At 33.1% G+C, this 25058-nt stretch overlaps 1 protein-coding gene across 1 annotated transcript in view; it reads left to right on the top strand.

Annotated features, from left to right (window-relative positions):
- ZDHHC21 (zDHHC palmitoyltransferase 21) overlaps positions 1-17756 on the top strand; it is a gene marked incomplete at its 5' end in the record, with an annotated part of 57280 nt that extends 39524 nt beyond the window's left edge. The window contains 3 exons of the mRNA XM_082843134.1: positions 3509-3625; positions 15878-15921; positions 16474-17756. Coding sequence (XP_082699260.1) covers positions 3509-3625; positions 15878-15921; positions 16474-16606 — 294 coding nt within the window. The 3' untranslated portion in view covers positions 16607-17756. The remainder of the gene's footprint in view (positions 1-3508; positions 3626-15877; positions 15922-16473) is intronic.
- Between the last annotated feature and the right edge of the window lie 7302 nt (positions 17757-25058).

Below are 25058 nucleotides of genomic sequence, written 5' to 3'. Positions count from 1 at the left end.
AAATTCAGAACCCTGTATTTCACAGTACACAATCAATTCCAGGTGGATTAGTGACCTAAATGTGAAAGGCAAAGCTATAAAGCTTTTAAAGGCTTTAGAAGGTAATATAGGAGAATGTCATCATCATGTCAGGGTTGGGAAAGATTTCTTAAACAGGAAATAAAAAGCAGTAAAAGAAAAGATTGATAAATTGGACTACATTAAAATTAAGAATTTGGGATTATTCAAAGATGCCATAAAGAGAATGAAAAAGTAGACTCAGAGTAGGAAAAGATATTTGTAATATGCAACTGAAATGTAGTATCGAAAATGTCTGAAGAACGAATCAGTAACCTCTCTCTTTAAGGTAGGGATGCGGGAGAGGATGTGATGGGGAAGAAATGCACTGAGGAAAGCGTCTGCATGTTTTCAAATGTTTGCATTCTTTTCTCTAAACTGAACTTATGTTTTATGCATTTCTCTCTATATAAGCACATTTCTTAACCAAAAAATGGAAAGGAATGAAAACGATAAAGAAATACAGTTACTGTATTAGTTTTCTAGGGCGACATAAAATACCACAGACTGGGGGCATAAACAGCAGAAACTCATTTTCTCACAGTTCTGGAGGCTGGAAGTCTAAGATCAGGATGTCGGCAGGTTTGGTTTCTCTGGAGGCTTCTCTCCTGGCTTGCAGATGGCACCTTGTTGCTGTGTCTTCGCATGTGCTTGAGCATCCGTGGTGTCGCTTTGTGTTTCTGAGTTTCCTCTTCTTATAAGGGTACCAGTCAGATTGGATTAATGTCCACCCTAAGGGCCCCATTTTTCTTGATCTCCTCTTTAAAGGCCCTCTCTCCAAATACTCTCACATTCTGAGGTGCTGGGGTGAGGGTGGGGTTAGGGCTTCCACAAACGAATTTCTGGAGAGACACAATTCAGCCATAATAACACTGATTATGTCATAAAGATTTGAATAACAAATGGATGCTTGTGATGTAGATAAAATTTCCCAAGCCAATTTTTGGATTCAAAAAGTGCTAGATCTAAAAAAAAAAAATCTAAGATAGAAGTAAAGATGTTGTGCTCTGGAGAAGTATGTTAAATGACTCAAAATATGGATTTAGTACTGATGTTAATTATGTGTGTGTAAAGTTGGGATGCATTTTTTGAAAATGTAAGAGCGATAAAAAGCAATTTCTGAATCAATTTACTATTTTACACAAGTACTCTCTAACATAAATGTATACCTAAGTGAATAGATGTAATTTTAAGTAGATCTTTTAGTCTCATCTTCATCCCTAACATGTATAAATTCTAGTGGACAAAAAAGTTTTTTAATCTTTTCACTGGGAGAAAAGAGGATGCATTTTATTTGGTCATATATGGCACAGATCTTCCTTGACTTACAGTGGGGTACATCCTGATAAACCCATTCTAAGTTGAAAATATCCAAAGTTGCACCATCTTAAAAGTCGGAAAATTGTAAGGTGAACCGTTGTAAATTGGGGACCATGTGTATTTTTATTAGGGTAAGCTCTACTATGACGCAGTATGTTCATTCCTAAAATTTGCCCCACTGTGCAAAATCATGCAGTGAAAACCATAGGGCTTATGGGAAAATGAAGACACAACACTCAAAAACTTTGTCAGTGACACTTAAAAGGGTTCCTAATAAAAATAGCAGCACAGTTTTATACATGTTAACTAGTTAAGAAATACGTAAATACTATAACAAACATTGCACTTTACCTTAGAAGAGACCTGAAATTTTCTTGTGGAAGTGGGCATCAGAAGGGTTGCGTTATGTGAGTTATTACCAAGTGATGGAAGGAGAGTCATATGAAATTGGAGGGAAAATTGTGATACCAGGTACGGATGAGTGTGGCTCATAACACACATGACAAATTGAGTTAGCTGGTAGATGTTTGGGGGGGTGTGTTTTGTGTATTCCTGTATGGCTTGGTTTAGCTGCGTGAAGTTTTTACTGTTCATCTTGGGTTTCTTGCAGATAAAATCACACATAAACAAACACAAGAGTCTTGCTATGCTCAAGTTGTTGCTTAATGTATCAATCATGTTGGAACATATTTGTGTTTTCGTACAGCATAATAGCAGAGTTTACTGTACTGAATTTTTAATATCATTCATAGCCCCATCTTTTCCTCTTTACATGTTTGGTAAGGATTTTGCATTAGGCTCTTTTTAGTGAAATTTTGAAATAGTCAAAACTAATATGTAACTGTTACATAACACCTTAAGTATCTTGGTGAATTTTAAGTTTTCCCTGGCTAATAAACGGAGTGGTTTGGGTGTGGACTCAGAGTTTTGCTTAAGTCAGATGGATGATCACTGTGCCACACAGAAAAGCATCAGTTCTTTTGTTTCAAACAAGATCATTATGTTCGGTGACCCCCCTGTTTCTGGTATTGCTACCAGGGTTACCTTTAAGTCTTAACCTTAATCAGTATTAAAAGAGCATGTGCGTGGTTATGTTTTGGGGTCCTTCCCATTCGTTTGTTGCTTTTTATCCACTGTGGCTATTTTATTCCAAAGCTTAGTAACTACAGGTTTCCAGAAGTCTTTGTTCTTTCACTCTCTCTCCCTCGACTGGAACGGTCTGGCCAGACAAGGGAGAGAGAGTGAAAGAACAGTGAGGGTAAATGAAATGGCTTCTCCTGGTTTTCCTGACCTCCTGCCACAGTTTCTTTGGATCCCTTTCAAGACCCTCATTTTCATGCCCTGGGCTGGAAAATCAGTTTTCCCTCACAGCGTTTCCATTTCTGTCTCCTGTCTAGGCGTCCCTTTATGTTTCTGCTGTCCTCTGTGCACACATTCCTGTTAAAGTATATATCACATTGTTTTGGAGTTTTGCAGAGTTGGGCTCTCTCTCTGAATAAACTGCATACTTCTTGAGGGCACAGACCATATCTTTATCCTTTTTACATTCTACTACATAGCCCAGTGCTTGGCAGTGGTAGTTGAGTGAGTGGATGGATGAATGAATGAGTTGGTCTTGCAGAGGGCTGTTCATGTGATCCTATTATTTGTGTTACCCCCTCATTTTGACTAAAATACATAATCTCTAGGTATCTTGGCCACTTGAACTTTAATATTATGAATCAGATTTGTGCATTCAAGCTTTTTAGCAGTACCATAATAAAATTTCCTTTTGTTGAACCAGAGATTGTACACCATCTGTTTTGTTTTTGTGTTTTTGATTTTTGGAGGGTTTTCTGTTTTGTTTTTGCTCCAAATAGTAAATGAGCATGGCTAATTTGCAACTTTAGGATTAGGAGTTTTTATGACAATTGAGTAGTAAAATCCCATTTTTCAGCTTGCTACTATGAATTAAAAACAATTATTTTTGAAATTTTCAAATATTTATATGTTTATGAAGTGGAATAAACTAAAAAATGGGGAGAGTAGTTCTTTTAAGATAATAAGGGAAAATGTTATGGCTCAATTCTTTATTATTGCAACTGTAAGTAATTTTTGAATTGTTTTTAAGATTTTCTTTTTCTTCTTATAGGACCTCTTTGTTGTTAGACATGAATTAGCCATAATGAGACTAGCTGCCTTTATGGGCATTACAATGTTCGTTGGAATAACTGGACTCTTTTATACTCAACTAATTGGCATCATCACAGTAAGTATATTTTTAATGTAAAGTAATGTATTTGTGAACATATTGCCTAATTATGAACTTAATTCTAAAAAGTTACAGGAAGTTTAGAAATTAAAGAGGAAACTTATCCGTAGTCATTTATGTATTTCCATTTCTGTATGCCTGTGTAATTTTAAAGTAGTTATAATCAGTGTACAGAGTGTACATATAATTTTGTATCCTGCTTTTAAAAATTAGATTAAAGTATTTTTATATGGCTACAGACATCATGTTTATAGTTTTTAATAGTTGGATATACTATTTAGTGAACATAACATATTTTAATTAATCATTTTTCTGTTGATCAGCATCTACTATGCAATCTTTTTTTTCTGTATTACAAATAGCTCTTTGAACATCTCTTTTTCCTCTTTAAACTAGTAACTTAAGGTAAATTCCAAAAAATGGAATGTTGCTGGTAGAAACATTTTATTAGTAATTAAACGGGTTTTTTTTAATGTATTTATTAGCCAAAGTGGATTTGTCACAACAAAAGATTTTAAAAATGAGAAAAATAACATTGGTTAAGGATTTAAAAGTTTGGAAATACACTGCATTGCAGAAGATGCAGAGTAAATAGGCTTTTTCGTATGTTGTTGGCGGGGGTATAAATTGGTATAAACTTTTTGAAGGGCAAATTGTCAAGGTCTATCAAAATTTTAAAGGCACAACCCTTTTGACCACCTCTAGATACTGTTTTTTCACATGTGTGTAAATAAGTGTGTATATTAAAAAAGATCTTCATTGTTATATTGATATAGTGTATGAAAACTTAAGTGTTTATAAGACTATATTCAGTGGAAAAAAATGTAAGAAAATGCTTTAAAGCAACAGTAATCAAGAAAGTGTTGTACTGGCATAAGGATAGATGAAATAGAATTGAGAGTCCAGAAATAGACATATATATCTATGGTCAATCAGTTTTTCAGCAACAGTAGCAAGACTATTCAATAGGGGAAAGAAAAGTCTTTTCAACAAATACTGCTGGGACAGCTAGGTATCCACATGCAGAAGAATGAAGTTGGGCCCTTACCTCATACCATATATGTAAATTAACTCAAAATGGATCATAGACCTGAATATAAGATCTAAAGTTATAAAACTCCTAGAAGAAAACATAGGATTAGGCAATACTAAGGATTAGGCAATACTAAATCTTAGACTAGGAAATAATATCCTAGATATGAAACCAAAAGTGTAAATAAAGAAAAAAAAGATAATTTGGACTTACTCAAAACTGTAAACTTTTGCACTTCAAAGGATGCTATCAAGAAAGTGAAAGGACAGCTCACAGAATGGGAGAAAATATTGTGTATCTGATAAGGGACTTGTATCTAGAATAAAGAACTCTTAAACTCAGTAATAAGAAGGCAACCTAATTAAAGCATGGGGAAAGGATCTCAATGGACATTTCTTCCAAGAAGATACAAATGGACAATAAATACTACATGAAAAGATGCTCAACATCATTAGTCATCAGGGAAATGAAAATCAAAACCATAATTAGGTATCACTTCTCATGCACACTAGGAGGCTATAATAAAAAAAGGTAATAACAAAGGTTGGTGAAGATGCAGAGGAAGCAGAACCCTCATGCACTACTAGTGGGAATGTAAAATGGTGCAGATACTTTACAAAATAGTCTGACCATTCTGTAAATAAACATGAGTTATGTTTTGATTCAGCAATTCCACGCCTAGGTATGTACCTAAGAGAAATGAAATGTATGTTCACATAAAAATTTGTGCATGAATATTTATAGCAGCATTAGTCATAATAGACCAAAACTCTGAGCAATCCAGATATCTATCAACTGGTGAATGGATATATACAAAATGTGGTATATATCCATAAAATGGAATATTATTTGGTCATAAGAAGAAGTGAAGTACTGATGCATGCAACACCATGGATGAACCTTGAGAGCATTATGCTAAGTGAAAGAAACCCATCACAAAAGGTCACATATTTGTATCATTCCATTTAATGATATGTCCAGAATAGGCAAGTCTATAGAGACAAAGTAGATTAGTGGTTGTGTGGGGTTGGGGAGCTAGTGGGGGCTGGAGATAATGGCTAAAGGGTACAGAGTTTCTTTCATAGGGTGATGAACATGTTCTAAAATTGATTGTGGTGATGATAGTGTGACTCTGTGAACATACTAAAAAACCATTGAATTGTATACTTTAAATGGGTGAATTATATGGTATATGAATTATATGTCAATAAAGCTGTTAACAAAAGAATATTTCTGGCATAAATTAAATGTTAATTTTATTCATTTGTTCACATTCATTCATTTATTTATTCATTTTATATATGGTTTGTTGATGTCCTTTGTCTGTTTTCTATTCAGGTGTTCTTTTCTCTTATGGTTTAATAAGAAATGTTAATAAAAACATTCAAAAAAAAGAAATAATGTGGAGGTAACTCTCTCTATCCCTCTATCTATATGCAAAGACTATCTATGGAAAGACACATGAGATACTAGTAATGGTACTGGCCTCTGAAGAAAACTGGAAGAATGTAGTCAGAAATGGAAGGAAAACATATTTATTGTGTAACCATTGTTTTAATATTTTGCAAGGTACTCATAATAACCTTTCCCCTCTAGATTTTGTAGGAAGAATTTTAAACACAGGAAATTTTAAAGAATCTTACAGTGAATCCTCAACCACAATTAACATTTTAGAGTATTTGCTTTATCTCACTTCAAATTGTCCATCAATCCATTATATGTTGTAATATATATCAAAGTAATTTGCAGCATCAGATAGTTCACCACACAAATCACTAACTGGAGCTCAGTGCTTGTTTATGTTTTTTCCTTTGAGGCAAATTTTACAAACAATGAAAGACATAAATGCACACATGTGCAACCCAAACCCCTTTCACAATAGAGAATATTACCATCACCCTAGAAAGTTCCATCATGCCTCATATCAGTAAGTCCATATCCTCTGCAGAGGCAGCAGTGATCTGTTGTTTTTTTCCCATCCATCACAGATTAGTATTGGTTGTAGAATTTCATATATACCCATTAATATGTCTCCTTTGTTTCAATATAATGTTTTTTTGATTCATCCATGTTGTTGCATGTATTGATAATTTTTTTATTGCTGAGTAGTATTCCATTGTATGACTATACCACAGTTTGTTTATCCATTCTATTAAAAGACAACTGGTCTGGTTCCAGGTTTTGGTAATTATGAGTAAAAATGCTGTGAACATTCTTGTTCAAGTCTTTTTGTGGAAACATGTTTTCATTTTCTTGGGTAGATACCTAGGAGAAGAATTGCTGGTCACTTGAGACAGGTTTATCTTTTATTTCATAAGAAACTGCCAGGCCTTTTCCCCAAGTAACTGTATCATTTTGCTCTCTGACCAACAACGTATGAGAATTCTGGTTGCTCCACATCCTCATCAGCATTTATTGTTGTCAGTCTTTTTAATTGCAGCTGTTCCAGTAGGTTTTAATAGTATCTGGTTGTTTTAATTTGCATTTTCTTGATGGCTAATGACACTGAACACTTCTTCATGTGCTTATTGGACATTCATGGATTGTATAATGTCTGTTTAAATATGTTTTTATTATTGTTCAGTGGCTTGAAATGTTTTCTAATATCTCTTGTGATTTATCTAGTGATGATGATAAATAACATGATATTAATCACATTCCTGTGGACGAGAATAGGTCTTCCCCTAACATCTTTTTTCTCTGCTTTTATACTCATTCATAATTACTTTATAGCCTATTCATAAGTCAAGTCTAAATTGCCAGGTTATGCTTGCATTTTTGAATTTCCACTTTTGAATTTGCCCAAATCATTGGTATATATTTACATTTCCTGGAATGAAGTTTCTCTGATTTCCCCCAATTTCTTATGATTAATGACTGGAAATGGATGTTTGAGAGTGTTGCTGTTAAGACTACAAGTTACTTCTGAGAGCCATCAGAGGTTTATAGCTGAGGGTAACAGTTTCCTTCTCACCTAAGCAGAAAGTGGGGTTTGGCAGCAAAGGCTTCAAGATATTTTAAGAATTCCTATTCTCAAATTTTAGTATTCACTTCTGAGTTGGACATAAAGTTATTTATAGTATTTGCTGGTTTTTAAAGGGTATATAGTATCAGGTTCCTTTCTGACTATTCTGTACTACCAGTATGTTAATATTAATTTTCAAATTGCATGATTTTCTCTTTTGCTATAATATTGAACAACATTTCACCATTTTAAGACAGGGAGATTGGGTCTGATGTTGTGATATTTCTAAAACTGAGTAGAAACCACATTTGTTAAATAATGCTCTCTCCCCAAGTCTCATCTCTTTATGTATAAATTTAGTACCCTCTCAGAACACTCTGTGCTAGACAGGTCTCATGTCTTTGGAAATTATACATTTGTGAAACATTTAAAAAGGAATGCAAGCATTAAGAGAGAGAATATATTCCATTTGTTAGTCCAGCCTTTAGGCACTGTACTTCCTCTTGAATCTAAGTACTTAAAAAAATTACAGTAAATTTCAATTCCATTTACCTGGGCTTTCATAGTGAACTTCAAGTACCACTCTTTTTGAATGAAAAAAACATTTTTTTTAAGGTTTCCAGAATTCACTCCTCCCACATTGATTTAAGGTTCTTTAGGGCTTAATTATTTGAAGTTGTTATGCATTCAGTATTTAATTTTAAATCTAACGAATTATTATTATTTAAAAATAGTATTTAATATTAAAATTTAAAACATAGATTTTGCTTCCTTTCTTTATAAAATATGCTTGCTGTTTCATTTTATGAAAAAATTAATACTGCCTACAGGATATTTCACATCTGGACATGTTTTTGTCATAATCTGAATCCATGGATCTCTCTTTACAGTGTGAAAGCAGTGACGAATTTGTCAGTTAGCATAAGAAAGAAAAGGGGGAGAAAGAATCACAGTGAATTTAATTACTTCATTGATGTCTTCCTCCTTCCCCTACTCCTGCCCCCAAAGACCAAGAGGCATTTTGGGAAAACACTGGTGGGAGTATCATTTCATTATAGAAACTATGTAATTACATAGCTTGAATATAGGCCTGTTAGACTACAAACAAGCAAAACAAGTGCCATCTCTGTTTAGGTTTAGGTTGAGGTTTTGAGGAAGCAGTGTATTAATTTTCAGTAATTTTTCCCCATTATTTGTTCTTACTTGGAAAAATCATTTCTCTCCTGTATAAGAGGAAAAATCCCATCTTATTGATAGTAGAAGGTAACAGGATAATCATAGTAATGATAATCTGTTGTCATTTGAGACCTAGTAAGAGCAGATTATCTGTGACCCAGATAAAATAATTAGAAATTACTTAAATTTAAAAACAGTGGATTTCTAATCCCATTTCCAAGGTTAAAAGATCTCAACACAACCTGATGTTTCTATGGAACAGACAAATCTTAAACCCAATTTTAAAGGATTACCTTTGATTATTTTTAGATTTAATTTTAAACAAGATTTAACTATATATGCTTATTCCTTTTTACTAAAATTAATACTGAAGTTAAAGTGTTTTCAAAGTCTGCTTTGAAGCATTCTTTATTTAGTTAGGGAACAGATTATTCTAATTATTCCTTACTTAGACCGTTTAGCCTTTTTGTTTGTTTCTGAATGAAATGGATAGTGATGTTGTCATTATTGTAATTGATGTCAGAATTTCTTATTGAGCAGTAGTTCACACACAGCCAAGAATAATGTCCATTCTGATGAGCACCAACACTAAGAGTGCTGGGTGATTGTATTGGTCATGTTTTGAGTTGCTGGGCTTGGAGAGAGTTAATCAAGAAGCTCTGTAACAGCTGGTACAGCGCCTTCTGGTGAGGGTCTGACAGTGAGCTATTGTATACCATGACACTGCTCTGACAGTTTATCTAAATTTTGTATACAAGCATTTTTGTTTTCAGGGCACCGTGGAGTTTGTGTAAAAGCTTAAGCTTTTGATGGCGTCTCTGGAGCTTAGTGCTTTTCTCAGTTGTGGTGAGATTGAGGGTGGGGCGGGGAAGATATATTTAGTTGAAATTTTGTAAAAGGCTTTAAATTCTCAAAGAAAAAAATTGAGCTTTTTATATTTGGTCTCACAGGTAACTATTGTTGGACTCTACTTGAATTACTAAAGATAGCTTAAAGCAAAGCTTTTCAAAATAAAGGGAGAAAATGTTTTCCCCCCTAAATACTGGCTCATGATTACCTAAATAAATATAGACAGAATCACAGATGCAGGAGTGACTTAATTTTAACTTGATTATGTTGTACAATGAAAAGTATCTTGTGTTCAAAATGTTAAATTAGTTTAAATGGCATTATCTATTAAATAACATTCTTATTAATCAGATGATTAGTGGACTTACCTGCCTTTTAACATGTACCTAGAAATGTAGTCCTGAGATTATTAATCCTTATAATGAAATTCTGCTAAGTATCCCCTGAATCAGTGTGGTGAATTAACAGCATTCGGTATAGTCTCTGTACAAATTACGTTTGCTTTACTCAACTCCAAATCAGCATTGCAAATATGGAAATCGTTGCTAATTATGCTGAACCCAGCTCACTTACATTTCTGTAAAGGGAGCTCTGTACAGCATTTTGTCTTCCTTTCTGAATTATGTTTTCATTTAATAAAAACAATATATTTTTAATACAGTATTTCTAATTATAATATTATGGGAAGTATCTTCTCTGTAGCTTTTTTAAAACCTAGAAGAATCATTAAAATTTAAATTGTTACTTCTTATATGTTTTTAATGTCATATTCTAATATTGGCTATAATATTTCTTTGAATTTTGGATACAGTAGAGAACTTTATAGAAACTAGGTTCCCCCTCACCAAGGAATTAGTTTAAATACATACTGTGTTACATTGCATAGTAATAGAAAAGCTTTCTTTCTAAAAATTCCTGCTAGCATCGTAATTATTATGTGTGGAAGTGGATTGCTCTTTAGCATAAACGTGTTCCTATGTGAAAATGTATTTATATTGCATCCTCTCTCTTTACTCAATGTAATAAACTTCTTGAAAGTAATTTAAAACAACTTAAATCTATTTCTGTAGATTTTTTTCAATAAGAATAGTGCATTTTAATTTTCTTAAAACATGATGAATAGCTTGAGTGATTAAATAGATGCTTTTTTTTTGGTAAGGAAACTAAACATTTATGAGTTGTAATTGCTGTTTTTCCCATGTTATTGTTCATGTTCTGAATCCACGTGAATTTTTAATCTGAATTTACAACTTTATAGGATTGGAGGAAACAGTGAATTTTATATTTATAGTTAACTTTTAGATCTTTTTCCACAGTGATTCATATGCTTCTCTCTGTCACAGTCTATCACTATATTAATTACTTTTCAAATTCCAGCCAAAGGGGCACATTATCCCATTACTTCTACTGATAACCCAAAATCTTATGAAAGTATAGTTTTGTACCAAAAATGTAAGAGTAGTTGACCTTGATTTGATTGTTGATTGCAAACGTAAGTTTTCAGCTGTTTCTAAATAGTGTATGGCTTATTTATATATGTTATTGTATATAATCCTCCTCTCTGACATCCTTGGTATATTCCTGTATAATTATTTCTTGAATGTGTAACTACTTTCACTAGACTGTAAGCTCCTGCTGCTAAGGACTGTGTCATAATATGTACTTAGTAAATTTTTGATAGACAATAAATGAGTAAATGAATCATGTTTTATGTACTTAGTACTTATTTTTTCAACTAGATTATAAGCCCCTTGTGGACATTGGATTTTATCTGTGTAGTCTCCTACAGTCCATGTCATTTTATCTTTGATTATAAAAAACACTTGTTTGTTTAAACATAAATTTTTCTAGTTACATTCTAATGTAATTAAGATAGCTCCAAGCCCTACAATAAAAACTTAGGCCTGTCATTTATTGAGGAGTTATTAAGGACTCTAACATATTAACTCATTTAATTTCTACAAAAACCTATGAGGTAAATAGTAGTATTTGAAAATTGAGATACAGAATTTTAGTAACTTTCTTAAGGTTTTATACAGCCAGAAAATGGCTTGATGAAGAGGAGTATGGGAATTGTGTTGGAAAGAAATGTTTTAAGTGGCTATCAAAGTAACATCTACTGCCTTCTCGGTTTGGTTTCATGATTGATTAAATGTCTCTGTTAACTTAAGATCTCTAATAAAAGATGTAGCTGGTCCTCTGTTGGAGATGGATGCTTATGAACCATTTATTTCAAGTGAGTAATATAGTAGTGAGTTCTGGCTTCAAAGGAGGAGAGAGAGCTAAGGTTAACAGAAAGTTTTCTCTTTTTGGATTGAAAAAAATTAAAGATAAGGAATCATGTTATTTCTGTCCATGTTCAATTAGTTTAGTGCTGCAAACATATATTGAGTACCCACTTTGAATAATTTGTGCTGTTCGGTGCTATGAAAGACACAAAGTTAAATGAGTTGCTCTCTGTATGTTGAGCAGAAATTCTAGGAAGTTAAGCAAAAGTCTATTTTAGAATTAGCAGAAATCAGTAGTAGACAAAACAGGTATATAATCTCTAGTTGTGATAAACTTTCCTTAATAGTGTTTTTTACTCCAGGTTAAATCAGCAGAGTCATTGAATCAGGTATGTGCAGTAGAGTTAAAAGCATCAACAAGACCTATGATAAGACTAAAGAGTGCAGGCAATCCTTGAGGTTAGATCGAACTGTCTTCAAGGAGACTTTCTGATAGAATGTTCTTACTTTCCTCAGATCTTCAGTTTGACAGATCTGGAAACTCCATTTTGAAAATGTTTCCAGGGTTAATCAGGCCCAGAAGCAGTGACTCTACTTCTAGACTCAAAAGTGATAGTCATATAAACCAGGTTGACTATTTATTCCCTTATGTATGATTGTCAGGTACCAAAGGAGTCTGCAGTACATTCTTTCTCCTGTACAACAACATATATGGCAAAGTGTTACTTTGTGAGAATGAACTCAAAGCAGAATGAGTTAGTTGGATGGATTGTATCATCAAGCTGGCTATTCCAAGAGGACTAGATTCTCAGGTCTGTTAACCAGGAAACATCTGGTGATAAATTCTTGCTCTTTGCCTCTCACCTCCCCCCCCCTCAATTTTTCCAATAGGCAATAAATACCTCCCTCCCCCTTCCTATTAGAAACTTTTTTTTTCCATTCCAGTTATAATCTTACTAGTTGAGATACAGTTTTCTTTTAAGTCAAACATATTTCCTTAGACTGAACCTGAAAGATAATTTCTTAGAGTAAGATGAGCCATCAGGAGAAGATAAAGTATAGTTGATAAAATACTTGAGCCCTATATTTCTGTAAGTCTTTCTTGTTTCTAGTTTATTCTTTTTTTTTAGAAGATAAACTTCCGGTTTTTAAAATAGGAAAGCATTCTCATTTATCTCAGTTATGCAGACTGGCAGAAGTCTTGGATATTTTTATCATTAGACCATAATCAATACATAAATATTTCTTTGGAAATAAGGTATTTTGATTGTAGATAATACAATAAAAATGTGTTTCTTATCATTCCTTGAAGAGTGAGTTTTTCTAGATAGCTGTTTTACATATAACTAAGAATTTATAAAATATACTCCGTGAAGATAGCAATTACCTTTTTGGTAATTTTTGTGATAGTCACTAAAGGTATTGAGTCTTTTATGTTGAATGGAATTAGCTGCACTAAAATCTATTTTAAATATTTTTAGTTTATTTTTCATGTGTGAAATATTCCACAATTCCCTGCTTAATAAAACAAAACAAAAAGTTTATTAAACCTAGTTCGGCACTTGGAAATAACTTATGGTTGTCAATATTCCTGCCAGTAGTAACCTCTCTTCTCTTCTAGTTTGCTGTTTCTATTGCGCATATAAATACGATAGCATGATAACTTGCGTTTCCCTGAGTATGCTGTATAAATGCCAGTGCAAAAACTTTGTGACATGTTTGGCTGTTCTTTTTTCTTATAATAGTACTCTGGATAGCTGAGAGATAAGCATTTGCCATTTCTAGTGGAAAAAAATAGTCTTTTTTTGGCTAGCCTCACAAATCCTGTTCATAAAGTCATGGTAGACATCACATCCTTTGATTGAATGACAATCTGTTTATGATGACTTGAAAGGTAGTGTTCCTCGTATTTCTTGAACCAGATTCTAGAAAGATGTCAAAAGCACTTGCAAATAAGAGCTTTTCCCATATGAAGTCTAAATTCAAAGTCCTTAAAATTGATCATTTTATTGTCACAAGTACATTCCTCAAAGTTATAATCGAGTTTTAAGTTTCTGCACTGTAAAAATATCCTGTAGCATTGGCTAGTTCTAGTAGTCTAACCTTGTAATTGCCTTCCTTATCCTGAAATAGTTTCCACTTTTAAGTGTTATCTACACCTGCAATTTGGGGCCATTTATATACCTTTCCTGATAACACTTTTAAATTTCTTTCCTGTCTTTTCCTTTGTATTTTTGCGCAAGCTATCTTAATTGTTTTGGAATAACCTGTCACCATCAGTTCTAAGATACCATTTAAATTACTTCCTTCACTTTTTTTTTCTGATATGGAACCAGGACCCCAGCTTTCCTCTAAGTCTTTAATAAATTTTTTTATGTATTTGCAGACTGTGTTTTCACAAAGTAAAACATTATTTTGAGGAAATTATGCAACAGAACCAGGAAAGGTTAATTATAAATAGAATTGTCATTGGAAACCATGAATTTCAGAAAATGCTAGGAAATTAGTGACTATAGAGTGACTAATCTATAGCCTCCACACAGATTACTGGGAAATCTGGAAATGAAACTCTGTTATTAGTTACTAGTCACATAAAAAATGATAGATTTGTTTTCCTGTATGTGAGCCAACCGTAGTTAGACAACTGTTCATACATAAGAATTTAATGTTCTGAGCCATTCGTGTAACTTCTTTAAAGAGTTTTTTGAAGTAAAGGTGCTTTTCAGTAGTATTATTGGAAGAGAGTTCTATAGCTAAATAAGTTCTTCCAATTGGAGTTGCAGCCACAAATATTTGCATGAATAGTATTGCTTAATAACTGCAGTCCACCTGCTATATCTGAGGAAGCTAATAAAGGAAAGGATAAAAGGAGGAAGATTTTTTTGTATATTTAAAAGAATATATTTTCTTTTGTACAACTTAAAAGTATATTTAAAATGTAAATATATATCTAAAATAAGATTATATAATTTGTGTTTTGATTATTTGGATATTCCTTATCATCACTGTTTCTCAGTCTAATGATGGGTCTTCCATTAACATGAATTAGACCAGCATGTCTAGAAGCTTTCTTCTCTTTATTGAGTTGTTTTTCTTATATATTTGTGTTAACAGCTTTATAGAAAACACATAATGAGAAATTGCATTATGATGAAGGGACTGGTTTTTCTCTTGGAAAAAAAAAAAGTTTTTTTACCAAAGAACACTAATCAGTTAGCTTTCCTTTTCAGAGTAATAAATGTTGTAGTACGGCAAATGCATACATTGCCTTGTTGAATTTGGCTTTGTTTACAGATATCCATAACCAGTAGCGCTCTTTGGCTCTTGACAGTTTTCTGTTCAATAGTGTCTTTCATTTATCATTTTGGTATTTATTTTTAATGCATATTTAATGACAGTTGAATTAAAATATAGACTTTTAAAAGAATTATCAAGAAGGCAAGTGTAATAAAGGTTATTTTTTAATGAAGTGAGACTCCAACAATTTGGGGGGGGGGTTGTAATTGAATAAATTGGTTCTTTTTAGCACAATGTAATGTTGATTCTGTTTTTCCAAGGGAATTTCAGCAATGTACATAGATAATTTAAAATTCTTTTTTTTAACATCTTCATTGAAGTATAATTGCTTTACAATGGTGTGTTAGTTTCTGCTTTATAACAAAGTGAATCAGCTCTATGTATGCATATATCCCCATGTCCCCTCCCTCTTGCGTCTCCCTCCCACCCTCCCTATCCCACCCCTCTAGGTGGTCACAAAGCACCCAGCTGATCTCCCTGTGCTATGCGACTGCTTCCCACTAACTAGCTATTTTGCATTTGGTAGTGTATATCTATCCTTATATACACTACCACTCTCACTTTGTCCCAGCTTAGTACCCATATATAAACTTTTTATATCTTTAGAATATTCTCTGAATATGATTAAAAACATCATGAAATAGATACAGAATCAAGCCTTGATAACTGTTATATCTGAGTATTTTTTTGATTTTTAATAGGATACAACATCTATTGAAAAGATGTCAAACTGTTGTGAAGAAATGTAAGTATGAAAGTGAAGTCTGTAGTGTTCTTATTTAAAAATGCAAACACCTGGTTATATTTGAAAAATGTGTGCATGTAGTGGAAAGATAATATAATGATGGCTTTTTCTTGGTGCCTTTTCTAAGACCTGAGCTAGCAAGCATAACCCACTCTTACAGTAGGGGTAGGGGTCTTCTAGCCGTGATAGTTTTCAAACAAAATAAGTACTGATCATTCTTGTTCCTTGTCCTACTAAAGTAAGTTAAATTATTTGTCCTGAAAATACATCAAAAGAGATTTGCTACTGTGTTGTTGACACACATTCTGTTAATCCTGAGATTCTCCTCTGCTTCAAAAGTTGCCCTAGGTTGATTGACGACACAGATACAATATCTGCTATCCAGAGTTAAAACTCAGCTGCATGCCATAATGAAAGAAAAGCTGTATTTGTGATGCTGGGACACAATTCATCAGAGTCCAGTAATGGATCCCCAGCCAACCTGTATTGTTTTAGCTGACTGAAGTGCACCATGGGAGTGCTGTCTTTCACTAATAATGCTGTCTTCTGTAGATCGAGGCCCCGAAAGCCATGGCAGCAGACCTTCTCAGAAGTTTTTGGCACTCGTTGGAAGATCCTGTGGTTTATTCCTTTCAGGCAGAGGCAACCACTGCGAGTTCCCTACCACTTTGCCAATCACGTCTAAACAGATGGATGGTGGGCACAGATGGGTCCTCCATGCTGGAAATGCGTTACAGGTTTTCTGATAATAGAACTATGACAGTCTTCAAGTCAATTAAAATCCACCCACCAATCTTAAGCATCATAATGTGCCCCAGGCTTTATTTTAATAGTGATCTTGATCCTGTTGTGGGACTAATACATGATCTATATTTAAGTTTTAAAGCATGTTTACTTTCAAATTAGCTTTCCACAGGGATTTCTTTAAATGCTTTTGTTATTAAACTCAAAAGGCAGTGATTGGGATGAAGTAATTGTACATAATTTCTTTTAGTACTGACAGTGTTACAGATTTTACTTTATGGGAAACTTCGGATGTTTATTTAAAATTTTCACCTTTAAGCAGTACTAACCAAATCTGAATTTCATTCTTTAGGTTTTACAAAAGTTGATACGCCTTATATGTAAATTTTGTTTTTCAAATACAATTTTATGTTATACTTCCTTTTGTATGTGCTGCAAGATTTTTTAAAATTTAGCATATAGGATTGAACAACAACAACAAAACAAAAACAGCAACAAAAAGGACAGTGTTTTCTTAGAAGTAGCTTTCTAATGTTTTTTTTTCCTCTTCACCAAAAACACCACTAAAGTAAAACACCAACTACCTACCTTATTTTAAAGGAAAGATTAATTTTTTTTCACATTAACTTTCCCATTTCTTTCCCCTGTACTGTTGTAATTATTGGTTTTTGTTAAAATATTTGCTCCAAGGGGAAATTTTTGACCAAACAGGCATGTGTTCCTATTTTACCCTAAGATTTTTATTAGCAAAAAGGGTAAAGAATTTGCAATAATTCCACTGATACCTTTTCTAGTGTAGTTATGTTAGAATGCATATGTTTTTAAAATGCTAGTATAGGGCTCCCCTGGTGGCGCAGTGGTTGAGAGTCCGCCTGCCAATGCGGGGGACACGGGTTCGTGCCCCGGTCCGGGAAGATCCCACATGCCGCGGAGCGGCTGGGCCCGTGAGCCATGGCCGCTGGGCCTGCGCTTCCGGAGCCTGTGCTCCGCAACGGGAGAGGCCACAACAGTGAGAGGCCTGCATACCGCAAAAAAAAAAAAAGCTAATATAACTAGATAATATATAATGTATAGTATAAAGAAGAATATTGTGCTTTAAAAAAATATATGTATACTTTTTACTTTTGTTTACCTACTAGTAGATCTAAAATTACACCTTGAAGGTTTTTATATAATAGATATTGGCCAACTAATATTGAAATTTTATTTATAGGAAGTTACTAGTAAAAGTAACTTTTGTGTACCTATAATCACCCAGATTGAAATTAAATTTTAATTGACCAACTATAATCTGGATTGAGAGACCATTTTTAGTAGCCAATGTTAGGAAATGACCTTAAAATGAGAAAATATAATCTATATTCATTATTAGCCTTATACAAATTTAAATTGCTAATTGTGATGGTCTCTTGGAAAGCATAGAATATTTGTGTGAGAAAAAATTTAGCATGGTTTGAAAAAAATTCAGTTAAAAATTTTTTTCCATTAGAATACTGCAAAATCCATATATCTTTAAAAAACTAATTATGTACTCAGCCTTTCCCTTGAAGAGAGGATTGAAGGGGTATCTAGTGTTCTTGGAGCATATCAATATTTTCTTTTTGGTTAGTTTTGGTAGTAAGGAGTCATACCTGAGAAATCATGAAACAGAAGGTTACCATTGTCAGCTAGTTAACTATACTGTGGTTATTTTTTAGAAATTATAAATATCTCCTAAAATAATAGAATAAGGTCTACTCAGAGATACAAGTACCATGTCTTTCATGTTCTGATTACAGTGCTTTATTATTTAAAAACTTAGTGGCAGATGGAAATATTTATTGGTGCTGATAAGATTCATAGTAAATTTAATATAAGAAGTATATTTATAGAGCTTAATGAACCACAAAATTAGTACATATATTCATTCCAGGCAGATGGGTTGGGTTTTGACCAATTTTGGCCTGGTGACTGAACTGTTATAAGGAGTAATGTATAGATAATGTAGATAGATGTCAGTCAGATGCCTTATGCTATATACATTCCTTTCAAATAAGGACATTGAGAAAACAGCAAAGCCAAGTGAAGACCCCCTAAAGAGCTTTATGGACGAATTTATACTTCATATGGTAGCAGTAGCTACCTCGAAAGGTACTGAGTGCCAACCTCTGTCTCAGTAATGAGAATCAAGAGGTGGTCTCTTTCCCACTCTCACGGTTTCTGGTCTTGGTTTTCTTAGGTTCCCCACTTCTAGGGCACCTCTTCCCACCTTTCTCTTTACCTTCCCTGATCCCTCTGTACCTGATTTCTCTAAATTACTGGAATACAAACTAATGCACTAGGCAAGGCATATATTTATTTTTGTTTGAATGGCAGAAATGCTACATATCAACATATTTATGTAGGAATCTATATAAAGTATAACCATATATACTTATGCTGTAACTTTCAGTATTTCAGAGTTAGCACACCTAACTGGGTTTTATGATTCTTGTTAGACAACTTGAGAGAGAACACCTGGCACTTTCCTGGGGAGTCCATAAACTCTAGTGTGCTCTCTGCGCCCTCTTTTGGCTAATTGATGTAATTATACTGGCTCTAGAGATTTGTTGCCCAAATGAAATGTATACCCAAATTCTGAACATTTCAGAGGTACAAACTTAAGGGAAGTCTATGTACAAAAATGTGAGGTTTTATGAAAATTAATGTGTTCCTATTTATGATTCTGATGTCTGGTTCATACATATATGACTACTTTGCTTCATTTATGTATATTCATATTATATTTTTTACTATCAGACAAATTTATATCAGATCAGGATAAATAAATATAAACCATTTCATGAATTTTATTTTGAACCTTATTTTGGCAAATTAAGTCCTTAGAATTAAAAAGTCATTACCTTAAAATTACCAATTTATTACAAAACAAATTTATCGTAGTTACAATGGCAAGCCAGTGTCTAATGTGTTTTACTGAATATCTAAAAAAATACATTCAGTTTTTTAATCCCAGTTTTGAAATGATTTTTTTAACTGATTCAATTGCATTAAAATAATAAGAGATTAATAATTCTTTCTATACTTCTCTTCATTCTTTTTAACTTTCCTACTGTGAGTTAGAGCTGTAGCTTTAGCAGCCAATTTATTATATATTCTGGATAACCCTGAAAATAACTAATGATGTTGAGCATTAGAAAATAATTATAAGCAGTGAGATTACTGATGTAATCTGTATATTGGATGAAGTATTTCGTTATAAACATTTCATTTCATTTTAAGCGAAATGTATTTTAAAGGATGTTTTACATTCAGCAAAGTCATTAATTGGACTTTTGGAAATGAAAGTAGTTGTTAAGTACTTGTTATAAATTGCACCTCTTGAACAATTATATTTGTTGCTCTTCTTTTCTGCAAACAAAAATGTTTATGGGCTCAAGATTGTAGGCAAAAAGTGACTGAGTTCAGAATTTTAAAAATATTGTTAGCTGATGTTCCATTGTGAGAAAAATGCTATTTTGCTTCAGAGTTGTATTAAAAATATTTGTGGTTAACATAAGAGATAGATATACTTAAAATATTAATATGTTAATGTCTTTGAACAGAAGAAAGCATAGTTTACTTTTAAGTAATAGAAATAGAGAACATAAGCATAAAGTTTAGTGTAACAGCTAAGTTAAAACTTCTGTCATAATGAACATCAGTGAATGTTTGCTAATGCTTAGAGGTATTTTTCTCTAAGGATGGCGGCTAATTATAACTGTTCTTCATCAGGCTTTTTCAAGTCACTTTCCTACAAATAATTAGTTGAAGGTGTGTCACCCAAAAGGGTGTATTAATGCTCATCATAAAGACTTGAGTTAGGGCAACACCTCCACCCAGGAAGTATGAAGTAGTTTTGATTATAACCACATACCTTTCTATGTGTTAGATAATGGAGCAGTTTGAATGTTCTCACATATGTTGGTATAAAATCACAATGTATCCAGCTCTAGTTTACAATGGTATTAATATTAACAGAGCTGCTAGTCTTTCCCTGGACTTTTCTCTAGTGTCTACTTCCCTTGTGCTTCATGTATGAATAGACTACTTAGCTCAAGTTTACTAAACTATTGCTGCTTCATTAAATAAGTTTTTGACATGACCTCTATATATGTAGATATATCTAGAATTTACTTGGTACAGTTTACACTTACAAACATTAAATAATTTATTAATAGATATAAGTATTCGATTTTTTACGCAATTCTACTGTTGCTTTCAAAAATATAAGTACTGGCAAATGTAGTTAGTAAGTCATGTACATTTAGTATGTTCTACTTGGTAGTATTAGTAACCATATAATTAACAAATGAATGAGTGTATTATTTAATGTCCACATTTGTTACTTTCAATCCTAAGAATCCTCTGAATTTCTCTGTAAATCACAAATTTCATTATGCTCTGAATTTAGCCATTCTCAATTGAATTCTAGAATATTCTTCAGCAGAATGTGAGAAAGTAATAGAACCAACTTGCTTGAAGTATTTTGAATCAATGTTGTTCTTATGTATATCAATCAGTATTTAGCATTTCAGCTGCATTTAGGATGATGATGGTTTAACTTCAGGAAGTGTTTTCTCTGATGTCTCCTTTCATTATCATTGTGCAATTTTTAACAACAAAATTTACTACATTTTTGTCTGTTCTTCAGATGTTGTAATACTGCCTGCTAGTGCTAATTTGAAACAGAAATAGTAATGGTGTTTATCCTTATGTCATTGGTATTTTCTATTATCATTATTTTTTTTACTATTATTATTTCCTTTTTCCCTTGTCTACCATAGAGGACAGGTACAAATGAGTAGTGAGTAGCCAGAATTAGATAAAGAGAGTATTAAGATGGAGAGAAGGCTAGACAGAGCATGTATAATCAGCATCTCAGCAGAAGGGTTTACTGGATACAGAATCTGTGACGTCAGAGAATTCCTCTGCTACAATCATTTTAGCCTTATCTCTTGTTGACACTGTTTCACTGTAAGAGTTGTTGATGCGTGTAAGCGTTTAGTTTGAGTTATTTTATCCAAGGAGTGTATATTGCTGATTCTTGTCAGCTAGTCAGATGCCTTTAAGAAATTATTTTGAATTTTAAATATCGGAAGTGTACAGTGTACACTAACATGAAGTGTCAGGAATTATGCGAAAGTACAGCTACTTAATGCCAAGCAGAAATGAATAGGTTGCCCAAGGTTTGATTGAAAAAGCTGGGACCTTTTTATAAGTCTCCTCTTGCAGAGAAAGGATATACTAAGTATTGTAGTAAAATCTGTCAACAGAGGGAAAATCAACAGTTTGTATATAAAGGGTGCTTTTCACTTTAAAATTTGGACTATTTCAGTTTTTCATATCTTGAGGGTCTCCGTAGCTATTGGTATTTTGAATCCCTGTAACATGTAGTGTGGTGCTTACCACAGTTGTTCAACACTCTGATCTTTTGGGTATTGATAGCTTTATATCTAAACAGAGATATGGACAAAACAGTAGCAATGTAAGGTGGTCTTTTTGTGGTTTTGCTTGTCTGTTGACTAAATAAGGGTTTACCTGGGTAGGCTGTCAAGTAAAGGGAGAGCTAGTCTGCATATTGCACACTCGGTGTTCTTGCCAGGGTGTGTCGGGTGACATTGCAACTACTGGTGCCTGAAGTTAGTGTTTCACAGCCTCAACAGCTAAGACATCCTGGTGCTACTCACTTTAGCATTGAGTGACATTTTTAATTCCCGTACCAAAGAGTTAATTTTCTTTTTGGTTCACTGAGTTTTCTTCTCACATCCTTGTGTTTATAAAGTAGAATTAATGTCACTAAGAACAATTTTGATTAATAGATCTTAGTTTTTGCACACTGCTGCCTCAATTTAGTTGGCTTTAAATGTCTCTCACTTGGTCTGTTTTTTTCTTTTTTGCTTAGAAAGTAAAGTAAAAAAAAAAGAGGTTTTTTTTTTTACTTAATATGGTCTTTAATTTTGTATTTTCGTATAGATTGGCTACTTTAAAAAGTAGTTTAATAGGTCGAACTTAAAAAGATAATTGAAACACTTTACACAAGATTTTTTTGTTTTATTCTGCAGGAATAAATGAGAAATAGTAAGTCTTATCTCTACAGTTGAACTCTGTAGCTTGTTGGGCCCTTTTAATAAATGCTAAAGCAAAATGCTAAAAGGAGAAGTTAAGGGCCCATTCTGATTACAGATGAAGAATTTTGCATCTGTGTGTGTGTATGTGTGTGTGTGTGTGTGTGTGTGCGCGTGCGTGTGTGTGTAATCCTTAGTGGTATTAAAGAATGATAATTGCCATTTGTCTGTTTTGCGAATAAAGATAAAATTAAAGAACGTTTTAAAAATATACGCATATGTGATATATGTATGCACACACACACGCGCACACACACACTCTTGCCCAAGAGGAAATGCAAAACTTTGATTTAAAAGCAAAACGAAAATTGAACTTTACCCAAAAAAAAGCCTGGATGTTGTTACTCACTTTACATAAGTTAGAGTTAAGAGTATTTTTAAAACTAATTCTGCTTAGTGATTCATTTTACAAAAAATGGGAGAGAACATCCTTTAGAAGTAGTTGTCCAAATGTAATACTGCTATGTGTATTATCCTGGTTCCCTATTTTTTTCCACAGATTTCTAAAACACTCATTTAATGTCTTTAAAAAAACTGTAGCTGAAATGATTAAAAATTTTGGCAAGAAGATAACTGTGTGTATGTACTGGAACAGTAGACAATCACATTTGAGAATGTTTTGCATAGTTTTCAATCAACTAAAATCATTCTGTCTTTGAATGTAGATACAGTATATGGTTTTGCAGTGAATTCTGAATGGAAAAAAATCAAGTCAAACTAGTGTGAGATGTGACTTAGGATCATTTGAATAATATGTAGAAATACAGATGTACATATTTTTAGGGGTAAAGACAATTTAAAAGCAAAACGGGAAGAGACAACATTGTCTCTCTCTGTCAACAATATATTTTCTAGATTTTGTTGTGACAATATCAGTTCTGAGTTACTCAGCTTGTTTATGTGTTACTTAAATTAATGTGGCTGAATGCAGTTATTTGTTCAAGTTATTGGATAGTAGAAGATTCACAACTATCTGCTCTCCTCCAGAGATGAATATTAAAAAGAAATATCTACTTTAGCATAGGTACAATAAAGCAACTAAATGATACAATAGAAAGAAGTTTCTCCACAATTGGAGATACTCAGACAAATAAGTTGCAGGTCTAACCTGGGGGAATAGAATAGGCTTTTGGGAGAACTGAGCGTAGATGATCTTGCTTGTAGGAGCTTTATGTCCCTGGAATTAGTCTTTTTAAAATGTGACTGGCAAGTTTAATGAATAGGCAAAATTTGTGATATTTCAAGGCTCCTAAAATTTTGTGTCAACCTCAATGGTGTCTAATATTATATCCCTAAAATAAAAGACTTTTATTTTAATAGCGGTATGTTCCAAGTGCCATATGACGATCCTGTTTTTACATTTATCAGGCATTTTTTCATTCAGTGCATATGTTTAACTCTGAGTGCTGTTTTGCTGCATGTCTGTTTTACCTTGTCAGTTATCCTAAGAGCATTTAAAGAAAAATCTTCACTGACATTTCTTGTGCTAAAGGTAATAAGGAAAATGGTGGTTGAGGGATATGAGAATAGATTGAGAAGAGGGAGGAAAATGACAAGTGGGAGCCATGTATGTGTCTGAGATGTACTTGTTTAAATGAAAAGTCGACACTGGTTCTTAAAATGAAAAACAAACCATGTATCTAGCTTAAGAACGGTGTTTTGTTTTTAATTTATTTTAACGATTTAGTTTTATTCATGTAATATTTCTGTTTTCTTTGCAGATTGTTTTTAATTTAAATTGTGGAGTTTTTACTTCTCTTGAAATGTATTATGTACTGTATTTTTAGAAATCTTATTTTTAAATAAATATTTTTTAAAAACATAGGACTGTTCTTCTCCCCCACCTCTGTATTTATTAAAATCAACCCAAATTCTAGATTTCAGCACTATCAGTGTGGCAGGCCACTTTGTTTAGTTTCATGCAATTTGGATAATGATTCATACATAATAGCCTTAGGATTTTGTTCTGTTATAATCTCAAAATTGTTTGTATATTCAAGAAAAACTGGGTATACATAGTAGGGTTGAAATTGACAAATGCAGTATTTCTAGTTAGGCATATTTGTTTAGAGATGACCCAACTGGCTGGATTCAGTCACCCCGTTTATTTAACATTTATTGTGCCATACAGTATTTTATGGAACTATTTTTTCTTTGTGGAATAATTTACATAAAATAAAATGCAGAGAGTATATATCTAGGCATTGTTTTAGATCTAGGGGTATTAAATTACCTAGAGCCTTTGCT

Source organism: Leucopleurus acutus (genome assembly GCF_964270905.1).
Source record: "Leucopleurus acutus genome assembly, chromosome: 7".
NCBI classification, from domain to species: Eukaryota; Metazoa; Chordata; class Mammalia; order Artiodactyla; family Delphinidae; genus Leucopleurus; species Leucopleurus acutus.
This window is presented reverse-complemented; position numbering and strand designations above follow the sequence as displayed.